Source organism: Aythya fuligula, chromosome 2, assembly GCF_009819795.1.
Source record: "Aythya fuligula isolate bAytFul2 chromosome 2, bAytFul2.pri, whole genome shotgun sequence".
Classification (NCBI taxonomy): Eukaryota; Metazoa; Chordata; class Aves; order Anseriformes; family Anatidae; genus Aythya; species Aythya fuligula.
In genome coordinates this window covers 47,321,284-47,335,134 of record NC_045560.1, presented here as the reverse complement: position 1 = coordinate 47,335,134, position 13,851 = coordinate 47,321,284, and the positions used below count along the sequence as shown (strand labels likewise).

Genomic DNA, 13,851 nt, shown 5'->3' with positions numbered 1-13,851 from the left:
ACTTGCCACATTCCTTTATTTGTTGATGCATAGAGGACACTAGGTTATATATTTGTGATTGTGGATTCCACAAAAGCTAATTCGTGATGAAATTGACTATCTCATTTCATTGCATAATCCCCCCGTTGCCCTGTGTTCCTATTCAATTATGATGGCTGAACTGTGACCTGACCCACCTCATTTACTGCATTGACTGTGTTGATTATAGGAATGAAGGCCCATATTTTATGGTGTGGAAAACTTTCATGGAGCAAGAATTAAAGGGCAAGTAGGATATTAATCTAAACCCAGAGTCACTTTATTTTTCTAAGATATTAGAGTCAACAAGTTATTTACTGCATCAAAAAAGCCAAACATTTTTCTGTTTTTCAGAATAAGATATGGATTAAGACAAATTCACAGTTTATGGATAAAGCTCTAACCCAAACTGGAATTCTGCTTCTTCATAGTCTGGCTGCTGTGTAATAGTCTCCACCCATGTAGCGGAAACTCTGATGTTTTCTATTGCAAAGAAAATAAGTACATTAGCAGTGTCATTGGGTTACTTGTAGCGATGAGACCATTTGCACTGGTTGGGCACTACAACTGGCCAAGTGTTCAAAACTGACTCAAAACATCTTAGCAATAGAGTCAAAACTCATATTCTAATCATGCTAAGAGTAAGAGAATCAGACCAGCTAATTGCTGGTCTAGCGTTGCTGTTCCTAATGTAAACTGGAATACAATAGAATCTGATGTTTTAAATGGCTCATCTGACCTCTTAGGCAAAAGATGAGAGATGTGGACAGGCAAAAAATTGTGCTTTGGCGTCAGCAGATGGATTGCTTTTATGGCACTTCAGCCTACTGTGCTTATACCTGAAGACAGCCCTCACCATGTCACTTGAAAGAACAAGGAGTTTTAAGTGGTTTGAATTAGAATAACCCACATGTTAGGGAATTTGGGTATTAATTTATCTTCTAGAACTGACTAACCAAGAAATGTGGAGCTGCTTGAAAATGGATACAAAAACATTCTGGTGTTTGGAATATCTTTTGCTTAGCATTTAAAATTTTCAAGCCAAAACAAAGAGCAAGACCCTTATCTTCTGTAAAAATAGCAAGGCACTTCACCCCTAATATCTGGATAGCTTTTCTATAGAAGAAAAATAGAAAGATGTTCTATTATTCAAATGGAAGGAAAATGGAAGATGTTTAGTTGTAGGAAAAAGTCAGGAAGGAAAGAGATGCTCTGAGAAAAAAAAAGAATCAGAAAAGTAAACTTCTTGTCAGTAGTCAGGATTGATAGGAGGACTGATTAAAAATAAAGGTGATAATCTCTTTTAAGATATTACATATGTGTTGATTCTGGGAGAAAAGATCGGGGTCGATCCTCTGGGCCATCTGCTAGCAGGAAAGAATCTACAGATTTATTGCTGAGGCGGAATGGAGTGAGCCGTCTGAAGTTGTTTGGAGAATATGGGATCTGCACTCGAGCCCTTTGTGATGGTACCACAGTATCTTCACTAGACAACCATGGTGAGAACTTCATGTAGATGCTTTGATCATCATCAGCTGAAAATACTGGGTTATCAATGCCTAAAATCAAGTTCACAAGTGACAAATACAATTAATCAAAATAATTTCTTGGTAATACAACAAACGACTTTGTAAAAGAAGAAGAAGAGAAATAGGCAAATATACCACTATACACACATAGTTTGCTCTTTCTGGCTTGGTTATTGCTAGTCATTTTGGATTTCTTTTACAGGGAAAAATTGGATATAACATGCAGTTATGGTTAGAATATCTAAAGTCAAGAAATAAAATCACTAGAAGAACAAACTAAGCCATCACCTGAACAAAATAAAGCAAACCTTGAAATAACTGCAGAAAAATTCAAATTGAATCCACAAAAAGAAGCAAAAGATGAGAAAAAAAAATAAAGAAAAACGTGAACTGCCCAAATCTGTAAAGGAACAAGGTGTGTGTGAGGTCACTGAAGCAGGCCACGGAAGTATGTAAAAGGAACCTTTTAATATAGATATCACATTTGTAGTGTTTAAACAGAAAAAGAAATTGTAAAAACCAGTCTAGGTCTATAACGTGCTACCCACTTATTCCTGGATTGATTTCTGGATGTCTTCACACATACTGAAATACGAAATTTGTAATGGTGTAGGTAAAAGGTTCAGCATGACTGTCAAAAGAGTACAGACACAGGAATTTTTCTTCACTGGATGCATAATGTTACATACGCTGAGAATTCAGACACAAAAGTGCTAAAAATATACTAAATGTTAAAACCTTACAAATCATATCATATAATCTCTGGTATACATTCAATCTGATATTTTGGAGCCTTTCCCTGGGATCCCCAGCACAACAAGGACATGGAAGTATTAGAACAAGTCCAGAGGAGGACCACATAATAAAGGGGCTGCAGCTCCTCTCCTATGAAGACAGGCTGAGGAAGTTGGGGTTGTTCAGCCTGGAGAAGGTTCCAGGGAGACCAGGAGACCTTTAACACTTAAAAGGAAAGCTGTGGATGGACTCTTTATCAGGGACTGTAGTAATAGGAGAAGGGGTAATGGCTTTAAACTAAAAGAGGGTAGATTTAGACTAGATATAAGGAAGAAACTCTTTACTCAGAGGGTGGTGGGGCACTGGCACAGGTTGCCCAGAGAAGCTGTGGATGTCCCATCCCTGGCAGTGTTTAAGGCCAGGTTGGATGGGGCCTTGAGCAACCTTGTCTAGTGGAAGGTGTCCCTGCCCATGTCAGGGGTTTGGAATAAGGTGATCTTTAAGGTTCCTTCCCACTCAAACCATTCTATGAGTCTATGATTCTATGATTCAGGACAGGAAATCATCAAGAATGCTCCAGAAAAAATTGTAAATCTTCCCTTTTCAGAGACTTCTATAAACCTGTAAGGAACTGAAGGAGATGTGAATTCTGAAATAAATCCTGCATGAAAGAAGAAGCATGAAATGAATCACAGTTAAGTACTTTAAATGCAGGTAGAAATCAACTCCAAACTACTGGTATTGACTGTGAGGTAGGATAACTCTAATATAACATTTTATGTTGCTGGAGATAATTAGTAGTTTTAGGTTTGGGTTAGGCAGTCATTTTCACAACTTCTGTCAGTATTATTAGTAGTAAATTTAATACTCCTCATAATTTCATATAACCAAAATATGTTATCTTTTACCATTAATATCAATTCTAAGAAAACAGATCAAATCAAAACAACAACAAAAAAGCTAAAGCAGCAAGATTTCTAGTAATTATTATTTTTTTTTACATTTGAGAAAAAAAAATAAAAAAACTTCATGTAATTAATATTTTTACCAGTAGAATTTTCTGTGAAATTTTGCTTGGTCACATCAGCCAGAAAATCAACTCCTTTGCCTAGATGCAAAGTTTCATAATCATTATTTTCTTCTGCTTCAGAAAATTCCAAATCTGGAATAAAAATAAATAAATTTTTAAAAGTCCAGTTGATTAGAGATTTGTGTCAATTCTGACAGAAAAGTACAATATATGCTGTTACATGAGCAAAGATATATTTTTAACAAGGATCCAGACAAGGGCAAAAATTAATTAACAGTTGTAGCATTGAAATGAGTATGTACATGTAGATACAGCCTGCAGCTTAGGTACCAATTACTTCAAGGAACCCAACAAAGGTTTCAGCATTTGCATCCAGTGTTATGATAGAGATTTCACATTCTGGATAAACTCTTGACTAATAGAATTGTCTGCTTTTCTGGGACTGAAGGAAACAAATTCTTGACATGTGAATCTTTGACATGTTTTGTGCCTTCAGTGCTCACATGTTGACAACCATGTTCCCTTAAAAAGACCTGTCACTGCATTTTCATCATTAGACTAAAGTCACATGATTTTCATCATTAGACTGAAGTCAGAATTAGTGTTCTGACTGATTTCGAAGCTGGTGAGGTTATCAATGATTCTACTGCCATGTAATCAATTTACCAAAGCTGCTAACTAAATCACTTGTTAAGAGAGTCCTCCAAACAAGCTTTTTTTTTTTTTCCTAGTAGAGGATGACTTATACAAATTGTGTTCTTCAACAAGACAGCAGTGAACGACCTACCCAGCTTGTATTGTCCCTGCCAATCAAAATAAATGGCTAGAGCACAAGATTAAAGATTTTGGGGCCTTATACACAAAACCAAAAGGTCAAATCTGTTTGTTTGTTGGTTTTTATTTCCTGCTCTTTCTGGGGATGATCTCTCAACCACTCAGCTTCAGATTACACTTCCAGGCTGGTCCATGTATTAGGTTGATGTATGAAGGGTGATCCAGTGCTCAAATTAGCTTCTGTGTTCCTTTAAAAGCTACACCTCTCCTCAAATTCTAACTTCAGCTCAGCTTCAACTCTGATTCAGATCTTTTTAAATACATGTAAATGGACCTTAACTCGGATGAGATTGTCATTTTGACTGAATTTTGTATGGCATGGTGTCTCGGGCAGACATATCCTGCTGTGATTAAAAATATATATATATAGCAAAACTTGCTCTTTACAGCTTATCCAAAAGGAAGATGGAAGATACCTATGTTGTAGCCAGTGTTTTATTTTGTTTTCAAAATATTAACATGATATTTTAAAAATATGAGTAAAAATGCCAATTCAAATTTATTTTGTCATCCAGTAGCCTAGAAAAACAACTTCTAAATTACCCAGACACTGCATTTAAGCATGGACCAGATCTCCACTCTGACTTATAACTAGAAGTTCCTCTTTAATAGCTTCAACATTGCATATCATTATTTTTTTCAGTGATGCTTTATAGACAATGTAGCTCGTAAAATGCAGTTAAGGACACTGGTCTTTTTACCTTTTTCCTTTAATGTAAAATCTTGTACTGAAATTTCTGAAGGTATTTTTCCATTTGGTATGACATTGCTGTTTCGCTAAAAGAAAACAAACAAACAAAATCAAGAAAAATGCTACTACCATCAGAGAGCAAATGCAGTAATGTCTTTTCAAATCGCAATTGAGCAGTGTAACCCTGAAATCAGTTTTAATCTTTTCTTGAGATTCAATATGGTTGTCATCAGTTTTTGCCTTTATATGCCTACTAACTACAGGAAAAGAAAGGAACTTTGTCTCTTCTATGCTGTAAGTTCCCTCTTAATTTCATGCAAATTTTATGGAAAGCTCTTTGCTCTGGTGCTACCCTGCCACGTCTACCCTGCAGAAATTCACAATAGTTTCTAGCATGGCTCAAGATCTGCTGTTTTTCAAGTGATCAAAAATCTCTCACCCGGAAGAAAGGTCCCAAAGCATAGAGAAAATCAGCGTGTGAGAAGGTGCCCCTTGAGTCATTTCATAGTTCAATCTCTTCTTGCTTAGGCCCTTTAAGTTCATGAAGTTCTATAGGACAGAGATAAATGCAGGACATAGGACCCTTCAGAGTCCTCCCTGCCCTCTCCTTACTTTGTATAATAGGTGGCTACATCTGGGTCCTTATGCAATTATTTTACCCTTTTTTGGCCCCGGTCTCGCTTGTGGATTTTATTCAGCTTCTTGGAATGGTTTATTCCTAGTTTGGTACTCTTGAAAGATTCTAAGCGCTTCCTCATTGTCCTATGGAAAATTTCCTTGTCTTGTTTCTCATCTTCACTGTGCATGATCTCATGTCGACTGTACAGGTGTTTGTGCTGTTATCAGGAAAGGAAAACAATATTCATTTATTTAGAAATACAGCTGAAAGCCCTCAATCAATGCATGCAGTGTCATGCAATGAAAACAACTCTTTAAAAAAACATGAACCAAAGGCTAATCTAAAGGCATTAATGAAAATCCTATTTTTATTTCTCTCTCTTAACCATGAAACAGGTATAAATCTGCAAATTTTAAGTATATCTAAGAAAGAGTAACAGTTATTCTAAATAAACCTCTCCTGTGTGTCTGAAACTTCAGTTGGTATGCCCCAGTTAATCTGAACCTATATTGGATGGAGTTCTGCATTCCAGTAGCCCCAGTGAAATCAAAGGCACTAGCTCTGTGAAAGAAGGCTGTTCATAAGTGAGAAAGAATATAGACAAAGAGCCTATCTCCCTCAAGGATGAATTTTGGGGATGGGTTCTTTCCTTCTCAGTTTTGCTTCCAACCTTCTGCTCTCAACCTCTTTTACTCTCACCTCCTGCCTGGGTTTATACAGGTACTGTTGTAGGGTGTGGTGAGCAACTGTATCTTCTGTGTCCCGAATACTTTTCCTCCTCTGCTCTAATGCTTGCATGTCAAGGCAAACCGGTCCAGCCTTTTCTCTCCTGAACAAGAATACAAAATACAAACAACACTTTTAAAAGATGAAGTAAAAATTGGCTAAATGAAAATGCCTAATGAGAAAATTAAGAAGAATTTTGATTTTTGTCTTTCAAGTGGGTGTAGCATTTATTTTTCCATTTACATGAAAGAAGGGCTGTTCTGTGAAAGACTCATGAATTAATGAAGCAACATTTTTTTTCCTTGTCTCTCTCTTGACTTTTTCTGGAGTAGACACAGACATCTAGCCACATCTATAGCAACTGATGAACAAAAAGCATGTGAAAAAACTGTAATGTGGTTGTCTGTTTAGTCTTCCAACTTTTACTACAAAATTTGTTTGCCAAATGCAACCATATAGCAGTATTCTATAGCCCATGTTATGTGTGAGGAAAAGATTAATTAAAGTTCAAAAAAGTAGTGAATGAAGCCCCTGTAACTGACACTTTTCAAATTTTGTAACTTTCTTTTTTCTTTTTTCTTTTTTCTTTTTTCTTCTTGCATTTCCTCACAGATAACAAAACAAAACAAACAGAAGACAAAAACAATCAGTCCAAGTTACTTACAGTAAATAAGACACAGAGCTTTCCACAGTACTCGGGCGTGGGGTGTTGAAATCCACATTCACCATGTTGTCTGTACTTGGAGAACGTATAAATGCCAAGGAACCTCTACGTTCTCCCTGGTCACAGAAAGAAACAAGACATATTATGGCTGTAAACATCTAGAGCAAAATGTGAACCAGAAAATGCAGATCATTTGAGGCTGCCATATGCAAATGTCATAACTACTGTTGTCTGCAGCAAGAATCTGTACAAATCATGCTGATATTTCCATTAAATGTTTCATGTTAAAAAATATTTTGGAATCACATTTGTGTGATAAGCCTTATGTGTCCTTATGAAAAAGTGTTGTTTATTGCCTTTATCTAAATCCTTATTTATCTTTTATATGTTTTATTGTATACCATGCAATAATGATTTGCTACCACAACAAAACGTCCTAGGACTTTTTGTTGTTTGCAGTCAGAGGTGATCTGGATGGAAAGAACTTAGAGCAAAAACTAATCTTATCGGAGTCAGATGCCCACACTCATTAGGGAATGGCCTAATAATTAAATAGGTTTGTTTTTAAAATTGCATGTATAAACTGACCAAAATAAGCTTCTGGAAGTGTACTCACTTATAAGAATATGCTATTTGTTCTTTGGCACCTTGAGGGAAATGCAGAGGATCTATTTTCAGAATCCTATACTGTGTCTCTGAGAAGTGGTAGTGGTAAGAAAAATATTATATTATATGCTATTTTGTTAGGCTGAAAGCTGGACTAGATGATTTTAGAGGTCTTTTCCAACCTAAATGATTTGATGATTCTATACTTATATTCATTTGCTGTGGATTATTTTCACATTTCCTGGACTAGGATCTCCCCTCCCAGTTGTAAGGAATTTATTTAGGTTTAGACTGAACTCACTCAGGCTTTTGTTTATTGAACAGATGCTGCATAATAGCAGAGTTGAAAAAAGACAAATTTATAAAAATGTTTTATGAACTCCTGAGTTTCTTGCAGCTGAGAAGACAATGGATATCTGGGAGAAGCAAATCTCTATTCCTCCATGAAGACATAGCTTCAGTTTCAACGTCAGCTTGTAATTCACAGATATCTAGTTAAAACATAGGAATGGAAAATGAAGAAATATGAAGCTATAATGTGTGAAAAAGTACCTCTGCCACATAGCTAATCGCATCCTTCAAGTTAAGTTCATGGAAAACATTAAGGATCCGATCTCTTGATTTTTGAGCAGACCTTCTCATCAGTACTTTACTGAGGAATTTTCTATCGAAATTGGACCACCTAATAATTAAAACAAACCATATTAATGGCAACAAGCAATTTTAGAATCACAGAATTTTTAGTTTAGCATAAATGATTTTTTTTTAAATGAGCTAAGCACTTTTAGAAAATAATGAGCATAGCAAGTGAGGGATTTCGTTTTGAAGGTTTTGAAATAGCAGCTAAATAAAGTTAAGGAAAAGGCTGTTATGCAACTGTCACAAAACATTTAATAGGCTTACTTACCCAATTATACTACAGCAGCAATAGTGCTATGGTTACAGTGTTCGATTTCAGAGTCACTAGGACATTTTTTTACTCAGGGAGATCATGTTAAATTATTTTCTACTTCTTATTATTTACTTCTATACCTAATAGCTTCATTCTAAAAGTTTAAGTTTATTTCCTCCTTTGGAAAGGAATCTGCTTTTCCCCTACTGTATTTTAGGACAACCAGCCTAGAAAGGCAGCTCATAGCAGCGCCCTTCCCAAAGCACTGGCAGAGGACCTTATTCATGCCACTTGGTAGTCTGGAGGATAAAAGTGATGTGTATTTTCTGTGATTTACACTTCCAAGATTGTCTGATAGTATGGCATCTGCCATTTCATATTTGTGCTCCAGAAAATTAAGGCTGTTTTTGAGATTTTCTTCAACCTTACTTGAGATTTTCTCTACTGTGGGTGAGGCAACTTCGGAGACCAACCACTATTCAAAGTGATTTTGTCCATCTTGCCCAATGGCAGTTTTGAGATTATTTTTTTTTATTATTATTCTGATAGTTAAAATATCTTTATGTTCACAGAATTGATAATTATTCATCAGATCTGAAAATCAGTATCTACATCAGGCTATTATATCGGTGAAAATGATTGTCACTTCTTTGAGGAAGTAGTGTTATCATGTACATGTAGTCCAAAAGAAGGAGACTTAACATGGTCACATTCAAAATAGATTACCACACACTCAACAGAGAACCTACATTAAGCTACTCTTTCTCATTACTTAGAGCAAATTACTTTCTACCATATACGAAGTAAAACATTAATCTGCCACTTTAAAAATATTTAGCCTCATCTTCAAGACCCTTAGATATCCAGATTTAATGACCTTTTTTCACATTAATTCTTCTCTTTTAGGGAAGCCTGCCATCACACCGGTAACATTTCACATGTAGTTTAAAGAAAATGGTATCTGTATCTTTCATCTGAGTAATTTTGATTCTTTCTAGATGGATAAACAGAGGAGAATGGAAAAGATACATAATTTTAATTATTGGTTTCCAATTATTTAATAATTGGTTTTAATTATTGGTTTTCAAACCAGTAGGCTTAAATGAATCATATGAATCAATTTCAAGGGCTCTCTGTAACCCCTTTTAGAGGTATTGAACCCACCCTTTGTAGAAACAAAGAACTAGCACAATAGTATTTGAGTTTATTAGTATTTCCCCACACAGAAAATACTCATGAAATAAGGTATTCACAGAGAAAAAAAATAAATCACTGTTTTAGATTAAATTCTATACAAATAGCCAGTTCTCAAACCTTGAGAGAATCTCATCCTTAGGTGTGAACTGAGAGGCATTTGCATACACCTAGTCTGAACTTGGAGCAGAGAAATAAAAGATTCCAGTTTTAGGGGATGAAAATAAAGTGTTTTCTTATTAGCTGCTGTGTTTTCAGTGTATAACCTTTTAAACTACACTTGACATGTTTGCTGTCCCTCAATTCACTGGCTTAAAAAGCCCTATTTTACAGAGATTTTCTAGCAGTGTTTCAAACATTACAAGTTATTTACTGCTTACTTGTCTCTTAGATAATTATGTCCTATTTGTCCAGAGATGTCTTCTATAGCAGAAAGGATGTGATCAAAAGCCTAGAAAAGTAAAAGTGGAATTCGTATCACAAAAAAATGAATGGCATAATGAGAAAAAATCTCAATATATGTCAGGTTAGAACAGGTGTCTATGCAGAATAATTTTATTGCTGCTAAGCAGATTTTTCCCCATTTAGAGAAATGCTAACTACCATATGCCTTTCTTCAAAGGCCCTGAGTTTTCTAATCAGTTCTTTGCAAATTCACTAACTACTCTTAACTTCAAGGGTCTTAGTAAGAAGGTATTTGAGTTTCTACTTTACTACTTAAATTTTAAGCCTCTTTATCAACCCATTTTACCATCTCCACTTCTGCCCTGTAAAATAATGAGCTATTATTAGTGCTGATGATTAAGTCAGTTGAAAACTTTCCTTAGTGTTTCTTTTTAGACTTTTCAACATCTGTATTTCCATTACAGTAGGAGTAGGAGTCATTTTTTTTGATATCCAGGCCAAAATCCCATACTGGATTTTTTTACCACATGGCTGATAGCAATCCTGAGGTTTATATCTTTTGATTCAAGTCAAGGCAGCTGCAGGTAGAATTTGATCTTTTTCTTTATACAGTTGTTAACATTTCACTCTGAATACTGGACTTACTACAAAATCTACAGCACACTGGTTTTAGAATGTGTAATATGGATTATTCCTGAATATAATACTAACTACTGTTTCAGAAGACATCTGACATGAAAGTGGTGAAAATGACATTATAAATTATGTGCCTCCCTCATATGCTCTGAGAATGGACAGTGCTCTCTCTCTCTAAAGTCTGCAAATTATACAACTCTAGAAGCGTTGTACCTCCTGAGACGACGTGCTAGAATATGGTAGTGAATCAGTATACACAATAAAGTGCTAGGATTAATGTTACTCTTCAGCCTATTCTACTCATGAAGATGTAAAGGTATATCCATGAAAGCAGATAAATTATATTCTTGGGGGTAGAATCCTGACTTTTAAGTAGTTAAATATCAAAACTCTATTTCTGGATAAATACCCAGTCTGTAAACAGCTTTTCTGCTGGATAGTGAAAGTGTAACACAGTTATTCGGTAGTCTTTAAAAGCATTCTTCAGGAAAACAAAACAAAACAAACAAAACAAAAATATATATAAAAAAAAAAACAAAACTGTCCATTACTAAGTTATTGATTCACTTTAGGTAACCTTCGGCTTGAAAATAGACAAGATTAGAAGCTTATACAAGTGTTAACATACTACAAGTGTTAAAATGCTTAATAAAGGCATAGCTTTATAAATCTAAAGAGTTTATGAATCAAAGAAGATCATGCAAGATGTCTTATAGTCTTATGGCCTTAAACCTACATTAGTATTGAAAATTTATGGTTTCATTTCCTGAATATAACTTTATAATCTGTGTGAAAGTGAATTGGAAGAGACCTCGGGCTTACATTTCAAAGTCTTTTCAAAGGTTAGAGAAATATAGGTACACACACCATTCAAGTTGGACAAAAAATATTACCATTAATCTGGAATTATTTGTCATATGCACACTGCAAAGTCATTTTTTTTTCCATGAATACACAGTATTTAAGACAAACTTACTTCCACATCTTTTATCCTAGCAAAGGTCCTACTCTTTTAGATGAAAAGACTATTATTACCTCTGTTTCCCTAGTGCTGTCAGCCCCAGACCAGAACCTTCAGTAGAGTATCCCCTCACTGGACTCAATCTCAAGACATATTACAGCCTACATGAACATTTTTGAAAAATTTGAAGGATTTTCCTCTTCAAATTTCAGTATAATTGCCTCCTCCTTTCCAAAACCATTTTTTTTTCTATTTTTTTTTTCCTCTTAAGGCGTTCTGTAAGAATTCAAAGAACACCACAACATTATTTACAAGGACCTTACCCTGCCATGAAGTTTCTCATTCAGTTTTGGCTCTCTGTGTTCAGTTTTCTTCACTTTCAACCACTGTACCAAAGGTTTGATTGTCAATCCCTGGGCAAAGAAAATGATAATACTTAAGAATTCCCTTAGACTCCAGCTGCACAGTGTTAAAGAGAAACAGAGCAGTTTTGTACATGTATATGGCATTTTTCATACATTCCCATTTGATCACTCTCCCATTCAGAGGTAAAATAATGAAGTATCTTCAGCTCATGTTACAAAAACTTGAAAAGACAATAACCAGACAATAATATGTTTTTAATATAAAAGACAATAATATGTTTTTCCAAACATATCTTCTATATAGAAAAATACTGTAGGGGAAACCTGAAAAAAATTTAATATACTAATGAATGTGGTGTTTTCTGCACATGTCAGTAGTTTGTGATCACAATTAATTTTTAAATAAATTTGAGAAGACTACCAAGCAGCTATGTAGTGACACATCTCCATTTAAGTTCATGTTTTTTCATCCAGAAATTACTATTTTTTGAATGCTAAATACTTTCTTAATCCACTGCTTACTTTTATGTTTTAAAACAAAGATTTAGTAGATCAACTTACTGAATGTATTTGCCAGCAAAAAGGACTGTTCCCTATAGTTATTCACACGAGGTGAAGGATGCTTAATCAGATATTAACAAGAGCACTATTAATACCAATCATCTAAGACTGAACATTTTTTTAGCACAGAGAAAATTGTCTTTTGTCTCTTGTGGTACTGTATGAAAACATAAAATAGGATCTTTGTTACTAAAATTACAAAGTCAATTATGCTTCCAGTTCAGTGAAACAATATGCAACCTTCAGCTAGGAACTGTTCTAAGCATTCAGTACTTTTGATAGACTCCTTTTCCTTGCAAGAAACATGCTTAGGAATTTTAACTACCTGGAAAATAACAGTAAAAAACACAACAATGATAGTTGTGCTGACAAACAGGTTTCTGTCTTTCACGTAATCTTCTTTCAGAAGTGCAGCCAGAGCAAAAGCAACCGCTCCACGTAGTCCACCATATGACATCACCACCTGGTCTATTATCTCCAGCTGGACCATTCGATAGTGGTTAAGAATCCATGTCTGTATAACTACACCTACAAAAAACAAATGCCAGTGTGTCTAGAAATGCTCTTATGAAATGTCAGTATCTCAACAATGTGTAACAGAAACAACCAGCAAACTGATTTCATAATAAATTTTCTACACCTACATCTCCCTCTCCATTGTAACACTGCCAAGAGGGCTAGGTCCACTGGTACCTTCCCCTTCACATTTAGCCAAAGGAGTTAGATGAATCTTCTTCTTTGATCCAGCAACCCTTCTGAGAATGCTGTCATGTCTGCTGAATGCTGTCCTTTGGTATGAGGCAAGAATTTTCCTTCCTCCGGAATGGGCACTGGAAGTGAAATTCTGCTATGTGCTGTCTTTTCAACTTAACAGTTGAGAAGGAATAGAATTTCTATTACTGTAGTAAATGATATACACAGGGTATTTTAACAAAACAAGAAATATGTTGAAAAAACATTGATTTAGGGACAAGATGTGGTACTGTTTACAAATCATACTAAAAAGTGCCTTATGAAGGGTTGTATTCACATGCTGACATTGTCTTCAGGACTTTAGGTGAGATGCTGCCTGCTGTAAGAGACCTAAAGCTCTATAAATCCCAATGTCTCCCAGAGCTACCACTATACAGAAGGAAAGCTGCTTCACCACTCCTGAGAGTGGTACAGCATGTGCATTGCACTACTGCAGGCCAAGTCTGCTAGCCAGAGCAAAAGAAATCCTGTTTTCAGAGAACTTTGAGGTTGTAAGGCCTGTGGTGAAGGCGACCTTCAAAATGAATTCATGTCACCTATCTGACTCCTCTAAGGGTATGAGAGTTGTAATTACGTAAGGCCCAATATCATTAGGTCTTTAGTAACTTATCAATCTCTAAGCTTAATTACTT

The 13,851-nt window shown here is 35.4% G+C and overlaps 1 protein-coding gene across 1 annotated transcript in view; it reads right to left on the bottom strand.

Annotated features, from left to right (window-relative positions):
- Positions 1-1,329: 1,329 nt before the first annotated feature.
- The window catches only part of SLC9A3 (solute carrier family 9 member A3), a 45,650-nt gene continuing 33,128 nt past the window's right edge, over positions 1,330-13,851 (bottom strand). The window contains exons 7-16 of the mRNA XM_032182456.1: positions 12,792-12,994; positions 11,864-11,953; positions 9,919-9,989; positions 8,005-8,134; positions 6,847-6,962; positions 6,156-6,285; positions 5,497-5,673; positions 4,848-4,923; positions 3,331-3,444; positions 1,330-1,577 (exon numbers count right to left, since the gene is read on the bottom strand). Coding sequence (XP_032038347.1) covers positions 1,330-1,577; positions 3,331-3,444; positions 4,848-4,923; positions 5,497-5,673; positions 6,156-6,285; positions 6,847-6,962; positions 8,005-8,134; positions 9,919-9,989; positions 11,864-11,953; positions 12,792-12,994 — 1,355 coding nt within the window. The remainder of the gene's footprint in view (positions 1,578-3,330; positions 3,445-4,847; positions 4,924-5,496; positions 5,674-6,155; positions 6,286-6,846; positions 6,963-8,004; positions 8,135-9,918; positions 9,990-11,863; positions 11,954-12,791; positions 12,995-13,851) is intronic.